The sequence below is a fragment of the Sinocyclocheilus rhinocerous genome, unplaced genomic scaffold (genome assembly GCF_001515625.1).
Source record: "Sinocyclocheilus rhinocerous isolate Xijiao unplaced genomic scaffold, SAMN03320098_v1.1 scaffold100, whole genome shotgun sequence".
NCBI lineage: Eukaryota > Metazoa > Chordata > Actinopteri > Cypriniformes > Cyprinidae > Sinocyclocheilus > Sinocyclocheilus rhinocerous.
Window position 1 is genome coordinate 763,682 of NW_015624543.1, and position 20,607 is coordinate 784,288.

At 38.1% G+C, this 20,607-nt stretch overlaps 1 protein-coding gene across 1 annotated transcript in view; it reads left to right on the forward strand.

The window, feature by feature from the left end:
* The window catches only part of LOC107741914 (semaphorin-5A), a 96,338-nt gene extending 80,685 nt beyond the window's left edge, over positions 1-15,653 (forward strand). The window contains exons 19-23 of the mRNA XM_016554723.1: positions 4,902-5,072; positions 8,192-8,347; positions 9,136-9,180; positions 11,030-11,241; positions 14,410-15,653. Of these exons, the coding sequence (XP_016410209.1) occupies positions 4,902-5,072; positions 8,192-8,347; positions 9,136-9,180; positions 11,030-11,241; positions 14,410-14,529 (704 nt within the window). The 3' untranslated portion in view covers positions 14,530-15,653. The remainder of the gene's footprint in view (positions 1-4,901; positions 5,073-8,191; positions 8,348-9,135; positions 9,181-11,029; positions 11,242-14,409) is intronic.
* The last annotated feature ends 4,954 nt before the right edge of the window (positions 15,654-20,607 follow it).

A 20,607-nucleotide genomic window follows, 5' to 3' on the forward strand; every position in this document is an offset into this window, starting at 1 on the left:
TGGTCCTGAATCACTTTTAAGCTAAGACTCCTAGGCTGCGTTCCACTCCACTTTTAGACACGCACTCGCAAACTTCCCTAAGCACTTCCCCTCGGGGGAATCCTCCCTGCCATTTTGAAGTGCGTTCCACTTCGTGAAGTGAACGAGGGAAGTTTATATGGACATACCCTCGACCCCTTGATTTTGATCGAGGGAGCGAGTCTGCTTCATATGCACCATTCAGGCCACTCTATAGACCACAATGCAACACGATTATGACGTCATCGCAGATCGCGTTCAATTTATCCCTGCCCCAAACAACTCTATAATATATAAATGATTTTTTTAAACATTTATAACAGCCCAAACATACCTATATGCATATAGAATGCTGCACCAAACAAATTCGTAAAGGGAAAAATGTAAACAATAAACTAACTCTATAGCAGATTCTAAGTGATCAAGGGCTTAGGACGTTCCAGTTCAGCCCATTCCAAGGGTTCCGCCAGTAGTGGACACTCATGCAACATAATCAATGACGTACATCCAAGTGAACGAGAAGGAGGCAAGTTATCGAGTGAAGGGCATTAAAAAAACGAACTGGAACGCAGCCCATGTCTGCAGCCAGTAGTGATGGGAAGTTCGGATCATTTTACCAACTTGGACCTTTGAGTCTCGTTCAGCAAAATGAACGAATCTTTTTTCGAGTCATTTCGTTCATTTTAACAAAATATAATTAAAATGTTACGTGTTACTTCCCTAATATGTCTACTACTTACGCAAACGTTGATCACACTACAAACAATACAAAACTGCTATAAGAAACAGAAAAGATTAATTCATTGTTTACCTGGGTCTTCAGTCTATGATTAGCTCACCACCTCTTATCTGACAAATCTTCGGGTTTGGGTTTATGGGTCTGTCACGTGATGAACGATCTACTCGAAAAACCCGAAGACTCGAGATGAACTAATCAATTCTCTTTCCGGCTCAGACTGCATAGGCTAAACTTATGGGGCTGTCACGTGATGAATATAACGTTGCTAAAAAGAACATTATTTTGGCTTTCGTAACGAAACACACAGCGTCTCCACGACATGGCGGCAGCGGCAACAATACTACAGCGAGAATAAAAGTTACGCCTTCTTTCTTTGTGTATATATTTGGGCGGTGTTATGCAAATCTTCCCACACAGTGAAGTAGATATGTGGGGGTGTGTTTGAACGAGGCGTTTTAGGAGGGTGTGGATGAGCGTTCACATTTATAAAGAATATCTCTTTGGGTTTGAGACTTTAATCTTTGCGACTTTACGGATCTTCTGTATGCACAAACAGCTTTAAACACTCCAAAAACACTTCCAAAGGAAAACATGAAATCGCATCATATGACCCCTTTAACTAAATGTGCAGTGAGGTCATGGCACAAATGTACACTACCATAATGCTGTTTTTAAATATTTTGTAATAGAATTTTTGAAATATTTGTTACATACTGTATACCGTTTAACATAAAGAGTTTTTTATAGAAGCCAATAGTGCACTATACAGTAATCAGTATGCTAATAAACACAGCCAAAATCTACTCATGTCAGTGATGTAAGCTCTTACCCCTCTTCCACAAACCTGTCAGACGGCTAATGCTAATGTAAAATGAGACTCGGTATGGTTGTTTTCCTTTAATGGGCACTCATGCAACATAATCAATGACGTACATCCAAGTGAACGAGAAGGAGGCAAGTTATCGAGTGAAGGGCATTAAAAAAACGAACTGGAACGCAGCCCATGTCTGCAGCCAGTAGTGATGGGAAGTTCGGATCATTTTACCAACTTGGACCTTTGAGTCTCGTTCAGCAAAATGAACGAATCTTTTTTCGAGTCATTTCGTTCATTTTAACAAAATATAATTAAAATGTTACGTGTTACTTCCCTAATATGTCTACTACTTACGCAAACGTTGATCACACTACAAACAATACAAAACTACAATAAGAAACAGAAAAGATTAATTCATTGTTTACCTGAGTCTGTGTTTGAACGAGGCGTTTTAGGAGGGTGTGGATGAGCGTTCACATTTATAAAGAATATCTCTTTGGGTTTGAGACTTTAATCTTTGCGACTTTACGGATCTTCTGTATGCACAAACAGCTTTAAACACTCCAAAAACACTTCCAAAGGAAAACATGAAATCGCATCATATGACCCCTTTAACTAAATGTGCAGTGAGGTCATGGCACAAATGTACACTACCATAATGCTGTTTTTAAATATTTTGTAATAGAATTTTTGAAATATTTGTTACATACTGTATACCGTTTAACATAAAGAGTTTTTTATAGAAGCCAATAGTGCACTATACAGTAATCAGTATGCTAATAAACACAGCCAAAATCTACTCATGTCAGTGATGTAAGCTCTTACCCCTCTTCCACAAACCTGTCAGACGGCTAATGCTAATGTAAAATGAGACTCGGTATGGTTGTTTTCCTTTAATTAGTGCCAAGACAGTCGTAGTGTTTTGTGAGTTGTTCTCTGTTCCCCCAGTTGTCGCGGGTGATGACCCTGAACTTGGCACTCGCTGAAGAGGGGAGGGAGTGAATTGATGGTTCGTTTAGCTTCATTAATTAGAGCAGGGGTCAGAGTGAGAGCGCGAGGGAGAAACAGAGCTCCAGAGCAGACTGTGTGAACAGCCTCTCTCCTCATCCACCCCAGATTCCCAGCAGTTTTAGCATCTGGATTTAGCTGGTTTTGACACCAGATGATTTCATTGTAGTGATCGTATTAGAGGTAACTAGGGTGATGTCATTCATTCAAATGATATTCATATTTACATTTTTCCCTCAAAGTCTACTTATAATCAATGTTTCATGATCAAATACAGTAATAACCCTGCTGAAAACCAGCAGAAAAGTGGCCAAAACCTCTTTAAAACTAATCAACAGACCAGCTAAAACTAGCTGTTATAACGTTATAACGTTATTTCGTCTCGTTTAGTCGCGTTATTATTATTATTTTGCAGTATTTCTGTTTCCCGTGTCTCACTTCAGGGGCTGCATCAGGTCGCACTGCGCAGACGCAGGCAACGTCACTTCCTCAAGCCCCACTCGCGGCATTATTTAGAACAGTGTTTCCCAACCGGGGTGCCGCGCCTGTCGAGAGCAGCTATTATATAATATCCATTTCTAATGTCGCCAATAATTAGAGATGCACTGAAATTCCGGCTGCCGAAAATGAGTTCACCGCTCAGGATTCACTTTCACGTGGTGTGACGCTCTGCGTGTTATCCCACTCTATGCGTGTGTGTGCTCCGCTCAGTCGCTTGCGTTCATGCTCATCGTTTTTAGCAGAGAATTTATTTAGTTTTATGTTTGTGTTTCTTAGTTTTGTCACTTTTCTACCTTTTCTCACCCTGTTAACATAGTTTTATACGTAAATGAGCTGTGCTATGTAGTGTTGCTTTCGTCAACGAAAATTATGACTAAATATCGTCGTCAACGAACCTTTAATTAAAACAGGCCGCCAAAAACAACACTAGTGCTATGGTTGGCTAACCTCTTAAAAAATTTCTGAATATTAAATAGGTACTGTTATCTAAATCATAATAGTTTTGATATTACAAATGCGGTGCCTTCTGAATTACCTGTTTATGCAGATCATTTTCAATAAAGGGTTGTGTTATTGGAGTATGTACATATTAAATTGAACTCTTTTGTTTGTAATATTTTATTCATTTTAAATCCTGTTTTCCATGATATGTCCAATTTAATATTAATGACACTAAAAATGCTCAGTCTGAATCATTCCTCTTTGCTGAGCAGCAGTGGAGCAAAAATATCATAAAACACATTTGTCTCTATCAATATAAACTATTGTTACACATTTAGAGTTGCAATCACACTCAAAATTATTCCGATATTATTATTCTATTTTCTCTATTTACTGTGAAATGACAGATGCTATTCCCAAAATCATTCACGACACAAGCACAGTAGGATTTAGCTTGTTTTGACACCAGATGATTTCATTGTAATGATCTTATCAGAGGTAACTTGGGTGGTGTCATTAATTCATATTGTGGTACTAGATGAATACATTTCTTGGATCTGTTTAAATTAAATGGAGCATATTCACTTTTCCCCCTCAACGTCCATTTCTAATCAGTATTTCAACAGTCATAACCCTGCTGGAAAACCAGCCTAAGATGACTTGATTTCATGTGGTCTCCCAGATTGGTCAGCTGAAAAGTGAAAAAAAAAAACTCTAAAACTAGCCAATAGATCAACTAAACCCAGCTAAGACTAATTTTAACTGTTTTTTTTTTTTTTTTTCAATAGACAATTTAGTTTATGTGACTGTTTTCTACCCTCTCTCATCCTTTTAACAGGCCAGTGTTCTTTTAAGAGTTTTAAATGTAAATTAGCTGTGCTATGATTGGCTAGCCTCTTCAAATGTGAAATGAGTCACAGCCCCACCAGACTGCTGAATATTGAATAGGTTCTGATATCTAAATCATTATAGTTCTGATATTACAAATGTGATGCCTTCTGAATGGCCTGTTTTTGCAGATCATTTGTGTTATGAGGCTACTGTATGTGTTCATATTAAAATGAACTCTTTTATTTGTATTATTTTAAATCATGTTTTCCATGATATTTCCCATTTAAATTTAATGACTAAACATGTTTATCTGAATGACTCCTCTTTGCTGAGCAACAGTGTGAGAAGTGTAGAGAAAAAAAATGACAAAACACATTTGCCTTTATCGATATTAACTATTGTTACACACTTAGGGTTGCAATCACACTAAAAATTATTCCGAAAAATGTTTTCACTATTTACTGAAAGAAATGTAAGATGCTAGTCCCAAAATGATTCATGACACAAGTGCAGCAGTAATTTGAGTGTCCTCTTTTCCTTATCTTTCAGTGGATGGGAGCTGGTCGTGCTGGTCACCTTGGTCTAAATGCTCAGTGACATGCGGAGGAGGCCACTACATGCGCACACGCACCTGTAACAACCCTCCACCTGCCTACGGAGGTGACATCTGCCTGGGTTTGCATACTGAAGAAGCCCTCTGCAACATCCAACCCTGCCCTGGTACACACACACACTTTATCACTTGCATGAACTCAGCCTACGTGAACTCTCACACAAACACACTCACACCTTGAATCCGGCAGGAAATTACATGGCTTTTTTCGGATCGGAAGTCTTTGTCTTGTACCTGCTTTCCTTTCATCATGTCTTGCGTATAAAGCGGCCCGTGGGGGAATGAAAGCAGAGGAAATCAAAATGTCACACTTCATAGAAAAGCAAATGGTAAAGCTGAGCTTGCGATATGAAGATAATATGCATAAGCCCACAGCAGGGAGTGCAAGAGAGGAGGGCAAGATAAGGTGATTGATGACGGCAAGTCAAACCTCGCACATTGATCCAAGGAAAGGTGAATGGGAGAAGAGAGCTTGTATTCAAATGTCAGTCCATCCATTAGCCAGAACTGTAGTGAGGTTACGGAGTGACCTTTTATTAGCTGTGTTCAGGTCTATCTGTCACACCATTCATCACACAAGTGCGTGTGTAGCTGTACAGTGCAGCCGGGAGACAGAGGATGGGATAAGTGAGGGGAATGCTAATCAGAAGACCCTTTGTGGAAGTTCCCCTAAACTGGATTCCAACCTTTTTAGGTTCCCTTGTACAGTCTAGTTTAAATTAGCTTGGAGGCCAAACAGATTCACTCATACGATAACCAAAATTTCAAGCCTTTCTTGCTGGAAAATAAAAGTCTAATCTGCCAAGAAGGTTTAGTTTCTTTGTTTTAAAGTCCCGGTATACTTCAGGCTATTCGAAAAATGAACTATGATGATTTTGAACAAAATCAAGCCAAAATTAAGTTTGTTTGGAGTTTGTTTTGGGAGTTCAAAACAGCTTGCCAAAGTAAACTTTCCGGAAAAGTTTTCTCCAGGTGGTAAACACCTTTGAACTACCATTGGTCTGTGGCAATTATGTAATAGGTGGGTGTGAATCTGGGGCTCTGCCTTCTTTGACATGGAAAACTTCTTCTGTTTTCTTCTGTTAAGTATGTCGAGGTCAGACCCGAGGAAAAACATGAACACAATGGAGATCTGCTTTATAGTAGAAATTGAAGTTGTGATTCTAATTGAAAGTGACACTGACACATTTTTTCATGCTTAAAAGGTCATGAAACCCTAAAATTTTTTTAGATCTTAACAGATATGTATGGGTTGCACATCAATGAAAACAATATTAGCACTCATTGTGTTTATTATTAAGGGGAAAGTGGTTGTTTTTCGTTTTTCAGAGACATTTCATTCTTCCAGTTTAAAAAGCAATGCTGATGCAACGGCACAAAATGTGAGGTACATGCATCAATTCGGAGTTGTGACTGGCTGAATAGTATGTGTATATGTCATCGGTTTCTAAATGTTTCTCCGCATTTATCAGGAGAATGATCTCTTTCAGTCCAATCCCTTCCCTGCCATCTTCTCCCAGCCATCTTCTCTTTTTCAAATCTGAGGTGTGAACCACCAATGCTATAATAAGGGGTTTCATGACTGTAATACTGTAAAGCAGCTTGATTTAAAGCAAGCTATTGTGCTGTATAAATAAACGTGGCATGACTGCCAAATTGCAGAGCTGGTGCAAACATATTCACATCACTATCTTCAGAATCAGAATCAGAAGAGCTTTATTACCAAGTATGTTTACACACACAAGGAATTTGACTTGACGACAGGAGCTTCCAGTGTAGAAGAAAGTACAGACATAGTGCAGACATACATGATAGTGCAGACATACATAGGAATAACACAGTAGGGATGGAATATAACACTAATGTAAGAAAAAAAAACAGAAATTAAATAATGTACTATATACAGAAATAGACGTATAGATAAAAAATGTAATTGTTTAGATAAATGTACAGATATGTTATAAGTGTGCAGATATGTTATTTACAAAGTGTGCAGTTTACAAGTGTACACATTTTGGTTTCTGTATATAAATATGCCAGTTGTGATGGATGATGTCAGTTGTTCAGATACTTTCTGAACTGCTGCTTTCTCACCTTTGTTATTTTGCTGTGTTTATTTTGTTATTGAGAGAAAAGTGCACAGTACATATTTATATATTTATCTAAATGCCACTCTAAGCAGCACCAGTGGCATCAGGTTGTTTACTAACAGTATACCAATACTGCATTTTACACTTCTTAACACTATTAAACAAAAAACAAAAAAGAACTTTGCTTTGAGTATATCAGGGCCTTTAGAGGGATCTTGGGCAATTGTCAGGCTGGGAAACTAGCTAGATCATCTTACACCATCTAGAGACCAGCAGACCATCTGGGCTGGTGTAAAGGGTCATGAATTCCCCTGTTTCAGAACCAATTAGGTCTCACAGCAGTTTTGAAAAATTTTACAAAAGTGGGCATGATTAGCTACAGGGGAAAGAGGGGAGACGGAAAACACATCAGCGGCTTCAGATCCAATCAGTTTTATTGCACTCTCATTGAGTTAAAAGCATCAAAGGTTCCTACAAATGCACATTGCTCTTCACCATTGTACTGTACACATCAAAATGAACAAATATGCTATACATGGTTTTGTAAGCTCACAGTACATTATACAAATACACATATCCTGTGATAGCTAGATTTTAATGTTCAAATAAAGGCACAACCATTTGCATTTGTACTCTGCACTGTGAAAATGAATGCACTGTTGCATTTTTAATAAGTTTTGAGACTTATTTTGTAATGTTTATATAAGCAGATTGATCAATTATATCAAGAAGCTCTAAAGACCAGTTACGTTTGTGTCAGATACTCAGGGTATATGGATGAGAACATATGCCATGCAGAAACTCTTGTGATCCATGAAAGCATCTACGTGATTGAAGCATCTGCCATAAAAGGCAACACATGCTGTCGTGAATAATTAAGAGAAGCGTCTTCTAATAGGATAAGGACAAGCAGTCTCATGAATGATTGAGACACTGATGAGTCATCGATGTACTATACAGTAGGTGTAAGAAAAAAAAAGTTATTAAGCAGAGTTGTCACCAAAATTGCCACCATTAAAATCACCATGAAATGAAAATGGACCCAATATACTTATAGATAGATAGATAGATAGATAGATAGAAGCCTCTTCACGTTCACTTTGCATCTGATTTGGGCTTGTTGTTGTCATGTACAGAGAGCTGGTCTGATTGGTCCGAATGGTCCCCCTGTGACTCATCAGGGTCTCAGGTTCGCCTGCGGCATTGTGACGCCCTGTTTCCCACCGGCAACCAGCGCTCAGGCAACAGCAGTGAAACTCGTGCCTGCCTGCCCATCTCCAACTTCATCCCAGGTGAGCACAGAAACACACACACATATACACTCAAACACTTGCCATATCGACCCCTGGACAAACAGGGATCTTCCCTTATTGACAAGAAGTAATGCGAGACACACCAAACCATTGATTTCTGCAGTGCAGGGATAATTAACCTCTCATCCTCTGCCCTGTCTAAGTGGCATGATCGAACAAATGCATTACGCCGATATGTTTTGTGTAGCATTTGCATTCATACACTCGATACCTGAGATACTTCCGCTGTGAGAGAGAAATCCAACAAGTTTTACAAACTCAAACATGAGGGTGCTAATTGTAAGAAAGTACTTCCTTCTCTGATGATGAGCTACAATGAACACAGTCACCTAATTTTGAATGTGCTCATCTTTAAAATGATGAGTTATTATGTGATCTGCCGCTTTATAGAGATGGAAATAGCTATAAACGTATGATCGTCAGGGGAGTTATTACCTCGCTTACAGTGTAGCGCAGGGAGTGAATTTTTAAGACCATTCTGTAAATGTTGTGTAAATATTGTCTGGCCTGCAGAGCCCTCATGTCTTTCACAGAGTAACATTCCATTACAGCTCGTTAGAAAAGTTTTATACCTCATTTACTTCCATTACTGATCATAAAAATGCGTCGCAGGTGCCACTTTCCTTATTCAGCCTTTGAATTTCACGATAATAGGTTGAGTTTGAAATTCACTTGCTGTAATGTTCTGAAACTTCTAAAGATCTCATTTATCAGCCTGACGGATTCATTTCCCTGTTCTTCCCTTGATTTTTTTCTTTTTTCCTCAGAAACGTCTGTTGCACATTCAAGTCAGGAGGAAAGATGGTGTGGAGGTAAGTAGTGTACAAGCAGCCTTATATCGCTGACCAGCTAACTAAACATATTATTGTATATATTATTGTATCCCATTTATTACATGGCTACTTGCCAAATAAAAAAGTATATGGACATTGATTTAAGTTGAAATTATCCTATTATTCTATCTTAGCTTAGCAGATCAGCTGAAATCTTCCACTAATAAAAAGCCAAAGTAATTTTTTTCTGTGGATTAGCTAGCTAAAATGTATACACTACCATTCAAAAGTTTAGGATCAGTAAGTTTTTCCACAAGAATGTAATAGATTGGTTAAAAGTGACAGTATAGAAAATTATAATGTTACAAAGTATTTCAGTTTTGAAAAAATGTTGTTCGGTTGCACTTTCTATTCATCAAAGAATCCTGGAAAAAAAGTATCACCGTTTCCACAAAAATATTGAGCAGCACAACTGTTTTCAATGTTTGCATCAGCATATTTAATCAGCATCATTTATTTGCCACCACAAGAATAAAATATGTAAAAATAGAAAAAAAAGTTAGGCAAATCGTCTGGTGACATGGGACTGCGCACGACTCCTCCTCCCAGTCCAGGAGGGGGCGCTAATGTCATATTTAATCAGCATCATTTATTTGCCACCACAAGAATAAAATATGTAAAAATAGAAAAAAAAGTTACAAAATTACAATTTTAAATTGTAATAATATTTCACAATATTACTGTTTTTCATGTATTTTTGACCCAATAAATGCAGCCTTAGTGAGAATAAAGCCGCTTTTCCACCAAAATTGCCTGGAACAATTTCCCCCAGAACTTTTTTTCCCCCAGACCTGTTTCTGTCTGCTTTTCCATCGCAGCCTAAAGTACCGTGAAGATTAGGCAAATCGTCTGGTGACATGGGACTGCGCACGACTCCTCCTCCCAGTCCAGGAGGGGGCGCTAATGTCAAACAATGATAATGTCATACAAAACGACGGGCAATCATAATTTTTTTTGTCACCGTTTCCAGTTCCCGCTGGATTTCATCCTCTGGACTGCACCAGCAACGCACCGCATCAGGCTTTTAAAAATGGTGGTTGAAATACAATGCTGCGTAGAGTCAACCAATCCAAATGCTGCGTGAACTCAACCAATCAGCATGTTCAGCACCCAAGTCCCACCCCCGAAAGTTCCAGACCTTTAAAAAAGTACTACCTCGTGAGCAGGGACTTTCTGAGGGGCAAATTTTTAGCCAGAACTTTATTTAGATCCTGGTTTCTGCGGTGGAAACACACCGAGTACCGCCCCAAAGTCCCTAGTTCCTGGGGAAAGTTCCTGTGGTGGAAACAGACTTTAAGAGACTTCTTTAGATTCTAGGAGACCCAAACTTTTAAATGTAGAATATATTAAAATGTTTCTTCCCCTAGGTCATACAAGAGACATTAAAGTAGCAGCATTATGTTTTTCTTTGAACAACAGTGAAATATACAGTTCAGTGTTTATTATGCAAGCATATTTGATTGCTTAATATCACAACTGACAAAATCCAATATTCCAGAGAACGACATAATTCTAGTTGCTAATTATCCAATGTGAATCAAAACTGAGGTTCAATACACTGATTACAAAGACAATGTGCCTCAAAGCTTTTTGGGACCATTAAACAAATATGCATTTGCATTTCCACTGTAAAGTCCTTCCATTTATAGCAATTATTGACTGTTCATGCACACTCACAGGGCAACAGCAATGCTGACTGTAATTTACTATAGTGTTTAATTGGCTCAGGTAATGGATAATTGATATCCTCTGGCTTCAGGATCAGTGCCCCAGCCATCATGCTTGCATCAGATCATTTAGCCATTACCCGTTTTGCCTCTCTTGCCAGACTTCAATGTGTTCCACATGATCGCCGTGGGCCTGAGCAGCTCCATACTCGGCTGTCTGGTGACCCTACTGGTGTACACTTACTGTCAGAGATACCAGCAGCAGTCCCATGATGCCACGGTCATCCACCCCATCTCCGCCGCCCCGCTCAACACCAGCATCACCAACCACATCAACAAACTGGACAAGTACGACTCAGTTGAAGCCATTAAGGTGGGTGTTATTCACTCGTACTATCAGCAATGTTATTAATATGGGAAATGAGATGATGGATTTAGTATGTGGTCTGTGTGTGAATATGTGCGATGTGTCTTGTGACTAAATCAATTCATACATTCATACACTGCTTTCTCATAAGTGAAGTTTTGATTCAGTTTGTATACTCAGTGTTTGTGTGAGATTGTCCCAAATGAAATCAGAAACCAATATGCAGCTCATGTCAGTAGTTTTCTGAGAATGTTATTGTTGTTAGTGGGTTACTTAAACCCTGAAAAATGAACCTTTCTCTTAAAAGTAGTTTTTTTATTACATAATGCTTTAAAGTTATGCAGTACACGCTGAGATTTAGACACATGGATAATTTTTTCATAAGCACAGCGAAAATAAAGCTCACCATCATTTTTCACATTTAGTCAGAAGGACAGTTAAGGCTTCATTAGACGTGAATGTACAAGACTCATGACTAATTACAGAAAGTGCTCCTCAGTTATTGCTTGTTCAGACACTTTTGTGAAGTTGCATATTTCATCAGCTGGATGTATTGCACTAGAATAGCATCACTTACACAATATCCCAGCTGAAGGGTAATGTAACAAATTACTCTTTGTTTTACTGTCCTGAGACTGTACAAGTTCACTCGCCAGGCTTTCTACTGATGACAGGAATGAATGAAATTCAAGGCTATATAATACTATTGACATGCACAACTTACTTGTCGTATTGTTGTATTGTCTCTTCTTCTGAATGCTGTCAGTTTGTTACTGTAAGTATGGAATATATTTTCCCATACAGGATCCTTAAAGTCAACATGACATCAAATAGATCCTATTTACTTTCTTAATATGCATTCCTGTGATTCGTCCATGTTATTCTAAAGAAAAACGTCTTCATAATATTTCATCAAAGTGATTTGAAAAGAATTCTGAAATGGCTGATGTCACCTAGACCATGTTAAAAGGGAAAATAATGTTAATTAATAGCCAAAGAGCTTCATGTCATTCCAAACCCACACTGAAAAAAATGATTTTTTTAAAATAAAAATGATTGGAGTATGTTTGACAAGAAAACACTATTTCAGTCTGTCTACATTCTACAAAATGTCATGTGTAATTCAATGTGTTTCTTTGTAAATATTTGTGAAATTTACTAGCAATTTCTGAATGAAAATTGTTTCAAAGTCAATTTTTTTTTCAGTGCATAAGACTTCCGTTCATCTCCAGAACACAAAGTAAGATATTTTTAATATTCTCCCATCATTTTTGTCTATCCATTGAAAGTCCACACGGCCAAAACTTTCATACGTCAAAAAGTCTTCCAGAAAGTAATCCATATAAATTAAGTGGTTTAGTCCATGTTTTCTGATCTAATGGATTATGTGATTACATTTATAATGTAATTTTGTACTTTTTGATGCATAAAAAGTTCTGGTTGTGTGGACTTTCAGTGGATGGCTTAAAATGATAATAGAATATAGAAAATATTTTTCTTTGTGCTCTGAAAATAAAAGTTTTCTGGGTTTGGAACAACATGAGGGTGAATAAGTTAAACAAATTTTTCATTTTGGGGTAAATGATCTCTTTTATGTAATTAAAAGTTACTACAGTTATAGCTATTATACATTTACCATTGAGATGCATCATGATGCTTTTCAGCGTGAACTTGACATTAAACCTCAACACCCCGGTCAAAAATCCTCCTTAAAAGTGGGAGTTTTGGTGTTTTAGGAGATAAATAGAGTGCCACAATTGACTGTAAACTCCATTCTGGTATGAAATAACCTGATGGATGAAATTTACTCCTGCCTGACATTTTTTCCTTTTTAATTATTCTGGTTTACTTTGTGAAGTCTTTCATTACGGAGGTAAAATGGTTTGCGAGGGTGTTTCATGTTGACTTTAATGATAGCTTCACAAACAGACCAAAAATGACAGTGTCGGCCTTCTTTCTGTCTCCTGCTGCCCTGAGGATGATTGTGCTTCATTCCTCTTTTCAGCCTGATGTTTCCGTTCTCTTGCCTTTGGACGAGCACCACATTTGCCAGCCTTTGTCTTCTAACACTGGTGTAGCGCGAGGCCTGGAGATTTTCTACTAACTCTTGACCGGCATTACCTTCCTCTCCTCTGACTCTCAGACCTCTCGCGAATCCCCTCTCCTTCCCCTGACCCTCGTGTACGTGGCAGGTGTGCTCGCCCATTCGTTCTGTCTGCATATGTCACCAGCATTTCCCATCATCCCACATATTCTCTACCTTCTAAATCGGATTAATCTTTTTTTCTAAATTATTATTTTGCTTGCTTGTTATTGCCACCCCACTGAGCTTGGTATTGGCTTACAGCTTTGTTGCATTTCTTTTTAATTGTTCTTTCTAATTATGTAGGAGACTGAATAAATACTCTTTTTTTTTTTTACTTTTTAATATTTATGAACCTTGTCTTAAAAAAACATTTATTATTTCATAGCATTATTTTAATAAACATGTTAAAATAAACACATATGTTGTTTATTTTAAATGATTATTAAAATAATAACATTATTAAAATAAAAAAACGTTTTTTTTTATATTTATGAGCCTTGTCAATAGTTTTAATAATCAAAACAGAAAATAACAAGAAAGAAAAAAAAGAACTGCATAAACATCTTATTTGTTTTATTTTATTATTTTAATAAACATTTTATAATAAATTATTTTTATACTTTTTGTGTAAATTGGCTTCTTTAAATGGCTGACACAGAGGTACAGTGAAACCATGTTGAGCATATGGGTGGCAGAAACAACTAAAAATACATTTCTGAGTTTGTATGAAAAGCTTTGTTTACTCAGCCATTTCCATCTGTCTTAATGCTGTGATGTTTTGACTGCTCCTTTTATTATTCTGTGAATGATACTAACTTTTCTTGCTGTTTTTTTTTTTTAAGTTAGTAATGTATAGTCAGCCAAGTGAATCAGTCTTTTTTTAAACCCTCTTCATGGTTTGGCCATCATTCAGTCTCAAAGCAAGATTTTTGTTCAGATTTTCAAGTGATTTGTGATTTGATTTCATTTTTTGCCTAGATCCACAACCCCAATACAGTCTGACTTTTCATCCATGCAAACAAAATCAAGTATTTTCCATTTCTGTTCTCTTATCTCTAACTGAAAACATATTTTTCTCTCATCCACAGGCTTTCAATAAGAATAACTTGATCCTGGAGGAAAGAAATAAGTATTTCAACCCTCAGCTAGCAGGAAAAACATATACCAACGCATACTTCACTGACGTCAACACTTATGACGACTTTTAAAAATGGATCTGTGATTCCAGTAATCTTCATCACATTAACTTCAGCACCTAGTGATTTTAATTTTTGCCTCTTTTTCTCCATGGGTTACCCGGATAAATAAAAAGACATTTTACGTGGGACCGTTTTACTAGCAAATGCCAATAAAACTGTACAGAACCATTTTCACAGTTAACAAGGACATCATGCTCTCCAGTTGTGCGGACATCATTAAATTAAATTGAACTATGGTGGACAAATAAAGCAGGCGATTTGATTCAACCGAGATGCCGATAAACTCTCGCCATAGAGATGACACATGGACGCTTTGCATGATTCTCATCTAATGTGTTTTCCTTTATCATTGCTTCATTTATTTGCATGGTTGGTCGCATTCCAGTGTTTGTGGGTGGGGTCTGTGTCCTAAATGGGTGGAGCCTTCTTGGACTGCTTTGTTTCCTGTGCCCAATCAGAAGCCCCTGTGCCTCACTGAGGACCTACAGTGGTCTCCAGTGCATCTGCCTGCCCTATCACAGGGTTTTGCCACAACAGACATACAGAATCCATATGTAGATACCACAGTCTCTGAAAAACGTGTTAATGTCTCTCAATATGGGGCACTTGTTAGTCGAGCTCTTAGCAGTGGTGGGAATCTCTGTGTTTTTGTTGTAAAATACACTTTTCATGACGCATATGTCAGTGTAGCTTTTATAGATGAGTCTATTCTGAAAAAAAAAGTGTTCGTTTGTTTCAAAGTAACCCTGTTCAGTCACCAAAACAAGACTTGTCATATTAACATTCGTCTTTATGTGGTGTAAGTTCTGCAAAAAAGAGAGAATGTGAAACGCTACAGGACTTTTTTATGTAAAACATTGATCATTTGAATATTATCGACATGTTTCTATTTGTTTAGTTGTTTAGTAGTTCAAGATTTCATGAGAAAACAAGTATTATCTGTAAAAACAAACTGCTTTTTATCACAAAAACTGCTTTTTCAGCTTTTATTTTCTTTATTTGAATGAATTTACTTATAAACTTAACCATCCATCCATTATGGAGAGGTGCTTGGGAATCCACTTTTTCAATTTCTACTAATTCTTTTCTACTTGTAAAACTTTGTTTGCTTGTTTTATGTGCATAAATTAAAATTGCTTCATATACCTCACTGTGTTCAATCTATGAAATGTTACATGCAGAGTTGTTGCTTAAAGAGATAGTTCACCCAAAAATGAAAATCACCCCATGATTTACTCACCCTCAAGTCAGGTGTATATGACTTTCTTCTTTCAGACGAATACAATAGGAGTTATATATATAAAAAAAATGTCCTGGCTCTTCCAAGCTTTATAATGGCAATGAATGGGTGTTGAGATTTTGAAGTCCAATAAAGTCGTAGCCTAATGGTTAGAGAGTCAGACTTGTAACCCAAAGGTGGTGGGTTTGAGTCTCTGTACTGCCAGGGATTGTAGGTGGGGGAGTAAATGACCAGCACTCTCTTCCACCCTCAATACCATGACTGAGGTGAGACCCTTGAGCAAGGCACCAAACCCCCAACTGCTCCCTGGGTGCCACAGCAAAAATGGCTGCACACTGCTCTGGATGTGTGTAAAGGCCTTCTGAAGCAACGCATTGTGTTTGCGTAAGAAAAATATCCTTATTTAAAACTTTATAAACGTAATTTTCCCTAACTGTCCAACGCACACGAGAGAGTGGCGTTCCTTCCAGTGGATGACGTAGTACGTAGGCGTATCCTAAGCTCCGGTGAGAATATGCTAGTCTCTCAAGAACCCAGTTTTGTTTACAGCAAAGGAAAACCAGTCTCCTTTTATATCGAAATCCTCTAACATTTTTCTCTACAAATCCTCGTTTTGTACTTCTAATTCGTGACGGTGTTTTGTTTTGCTCTCTCCACTTTCCAGTTTGTCACTTCTCACCGGAGCTTACGCTACACCTGCGTCCTATGTCATCCTGGCACGTCATAAGTCATTACTACTATGAGTCCGTTTTGGACTTTCTGTGTGAGAGCGCCCTTCGGCTTAGACTAGAGTATGAAAGAAACATACTGTACATTGCGTGAGAATGTTTAGCGCTCCTTAATGTTCACATCTCCTCATTTTGCATACAAATAAAATCTTTTCTCTCTGAATTTAAATCTAGATTTATTCACACTGGCCCCTGAAAACCTCGCTTTGTGAACATACTTGCCCAAAAAAATTGTGGGAGGACAAATTTACGTTTTTATTAAAAATGTGTTTGTGTGTGGTGTGGGGGGAGGGGGGATTATTTTGATTATTGATTATTTTTGCAGAATGAGCTTTATATAGGCCTATATTACTGATATAAGTAACGGTGCTTTCACACTAGCACTTTTGGTGCGCACCCGGGTTCGATTGACGTCAGAGTTCGGTACGTTTGGATGATGTGAACGCTGTCTTCCGAACTCGGGTGCGCACCCGCGCAGCGCACCCGAGTCCGCTTAAAAAGGGTGGTCTGGGGTACGGTTCAAGTGAACTCCGGTACGGTTCGCTGCTGATGTGAACACAATCGTACCAAATCACTGAACCGCTATTAATGACGTATTATTTGATAAAAATGTGTGTTTGTGTGTGTTTCACTCACTTTCTTGACGAGCGTGACTGACGCGCTGCAAGCAGAGAGCTGTATATCTCATTTCTGTTCACCTTCAGAGTACTTTAGAGCATTTGCAGTACATTCGTAAGGCAGACTTAAGTGCCGTTATGTACTGAAGCTTTGGAAACAAAACCAACGGTTCAAAAACATAAATATAAAATTGAAGAGAGCCTTGCTACGCATTTTGCCGTCTTCTCCTGCACCATCTTTACTAAGCAACGGGGTAAACAGCTGCTGGCTTGATGACGCAAACGAACCACGGTTCGGATCTAAATAATATAATGTGAACACAGTCCAGCGGGGGCAGGGGGAGGGGGGAGCAATCGAACTCGGGTTCGGACCAAGCAATCGAACCAAGTGTGAAAGCACCCTTAGTGTGGAATGAGGACTCAGAAAACATTAAACAATATTGGGATCACTTTATTGACTATATAGACACAGTAGCCACAACATGATGACAAAAAATAATAAGTGACTGGTAATCAAACAGAATAGCGAATGTAGCTACAGATAACATTTAATACTCTGCATGTAAATAAATGCTATCTTCAATTCTGAAAGAAAATGTGCCCGGACTTACTAATGAATGACTGACAGTTGTTAAATTGTCAATATTTCAGCATATATTTTTCTTCGTACATTCAGTCTAACAGCATTAAAGAGGGAAATTTTATCATTTTACCGAACGCATTTCATAAACTTACATGATGTTCTTTCTCCACCCATGCAATAAATCCTGAATAAGCGTGGTTTTATAGCGTATGTTGGTATGGCCCATTTCAGGAGTAGCCTACAACAATTTTTATTAAAAACTATACTATAGGTAAAGCTTCATTACAACGAGACGTTTCTATGTTTTATGTTTAGACTCACACCCTGAGTGAAAGTAGGCTATAGATTGCTTGGATCATTTTATAACTGGCTAAATAGCGAGTTCACACAAATTAATCAAAAACGTTAACTGTAGTTTACCACAATCCGCTTACATTCATATTCATGTGGTCTGTCAGTGTTTTTCCGGTGTTCCGGTGAATTCAATTTCCCTGTTTCCCCCTCACAGCGCCTGCGCAACTTCGCAGTGTTGCCAAGTCCACGGTTTTCCAGCGGTAGTTTGTAGTAGCAATTGGGCGTTTTTTTTTTTAAATATCCTGGCAACCCTGAAACTTCAGTACTAAAATCATGACGTCATGATTTCGCCCCGGCTAAGCAAGTCAGCTTATGGTGGTTTTGCTGTCTTTCTGCAAGCAACGTTCATTTCACCATGTTAATTAGATCATTTGTAATTAAATACGTATTAATGTACGTGACGTCCTGTTCAATCGCAACATAGAGTCAGACTCAGATTTCCCTGCTAATTCTAACTTTTGCCTGTTATGAAGTGTAACACCATTCATTACAATTAGACAGTTAAATTCCTTCGTCAGGGGCATTCTTTTGTTCAGACGCCCATTTCCATTTCCATTTTATTGTTATTGTTGTTGTTAGTGTGTGTGTGTGTGTTTCTGTTAAACAACTTAAGCCTTGTCGAAATAATAACAAATAAACTATATTGCACAATGACTAGTCTCTCTTTTATTATTTTAGGTAACTCAGAGTGATGCTCCTGATGTGTTTTTAAAATGTCATAATTACGTCTAACCACTTTTATCTGCAGAACAGTTTACACTAAAAACACAGGGGGAACAGATTTTTCCAGAGGCCTGAGAAAAGTGGTTCCCTCCCAGTATATTACCTTCTGAGGATTTATAGATTCAAGATTTTTATTTGTCGCATACATGGTTATATAGAGAATATATGACCAGCAGTGAAATGTAAGTCAGGTCCGCTCCATGGACAGTGCAATTATTAAAGAATACAAACACAAGAAAATTATATATAAATATAGGTATGGATTTTTTTTATTTTATTTAATGCGCAGGACAGTATACTGTAGACTTAATAAATATTAAGATGAGCAGGAATGTACAAGAGAAAACGTGCAAACAGGTTGTACAGGGTAGTTGTCTGAACAAAAGAATGCCCCTGACGAAGGAATTTAACTGTCTAATTGTAATGAATGGTGTTACACTTCATAACAGGCAAAAGTTAGAATTAGCAGGGAAATCTGACTCTATGTTGCGATTGAACAGGACGTCACGTACATTAATACGTATTTAATTACAAATGATCTAATTAACATGGTGAAATGAACGTTGCTTGCAGAAAGACAGCAAAACCACCATAAGCTGACTTGCTTAGCCGGGGCGAAATCATGACGTCATGATTTTAGTACTGAAGTTTCAGGGTTGCCAGGATATAAAAATAAAAAAAAACGCCCAATTGCTACTACAAACTACCGCTGGAAAACCGCGGACTTGGCAACACTGCGAAGTTGCGCAGGCGCTGTGAGGGGGAAACAGGGAAACTGAATTCACCGGAACACCGGGAATCGCCCACTCAATTTTAGCAAATCAGGTAAATAAGTTTAAAAACGCCTATACCGGTTTCAAAACGCCCCGAAATTGGGGTAAACGCCTTTGGTTCTGCAGAGACTTTCTCCGACAGTGGAATATTTACGACAGTGAATTCCAGTCGGGCTCCAAAGTTGCAAAAATAAACTACAGTTGATTTAAATGTCCAGTGCCGCTAAAAGGTTAATGCTCTATCGCGTTTGAAACAATGTACAAAGTATGAGAAGGTGTATGGAGAGTACACTAAATTTAACCAACTGCCGCTTTACCTTCCATCTAAGAGGCTTTGAGTGCTTTCGTGACTCATGTTTCTCCAGATTGCAAGGGCAGCGCTGTACCAGGTGAGTTACCGAGTAAACGTCAGAAAAGCCGTAGGCCAATATGTTAATTTGATGCAAACGTCAAAATGTGATATAAACAGTGCACTATGCTGTTTTGAGTACAGTCATCATGGCCAACAGTTTTGGCAGTGCCATAAATTTTGAGTTTTGCAAAGTTTGCTGCTTAAGCTGTTGTGGTGTTCTTTCACATTGTTTCTAGATTATTGTGAGTGATCAGATGCATTTTAAATAATTGCTAAAAGCTTCATTGGCCAAAAAATGAACTTTTCACAAAAAAAAACTAATTTCACTGTTTTTTGATCCTGACACAAAATGACCAGCTAACATTAATTGACTAATCATATCAGCAGCACATGTGAAAGTGTGAATGAGTAGGCCTACTAGTCAGGTAAAATCACTATCATACTAATTAGATTGTAAGAGCAGACTGATTGCTATAAAAGGAGGGAAGAAGCGCTTCCAATCATTGTGTTCTTGTTAGCAATGGTTACCAAACACGTGCAGCCATCATCACTTTGAATCAAAGTGGCCTCACATGTAAGGAAATTGCTACAAAGAATATTGCACCTGAAAGAACCATTTACCGGATCATCAAGAACTTCAAGTAGAGAGGTTCGACTGCAGTGAAGAAGTCTTCAGGACGTCCCAGAGTGTCCAGCAAGCGCCAGGACCGTCTCCTC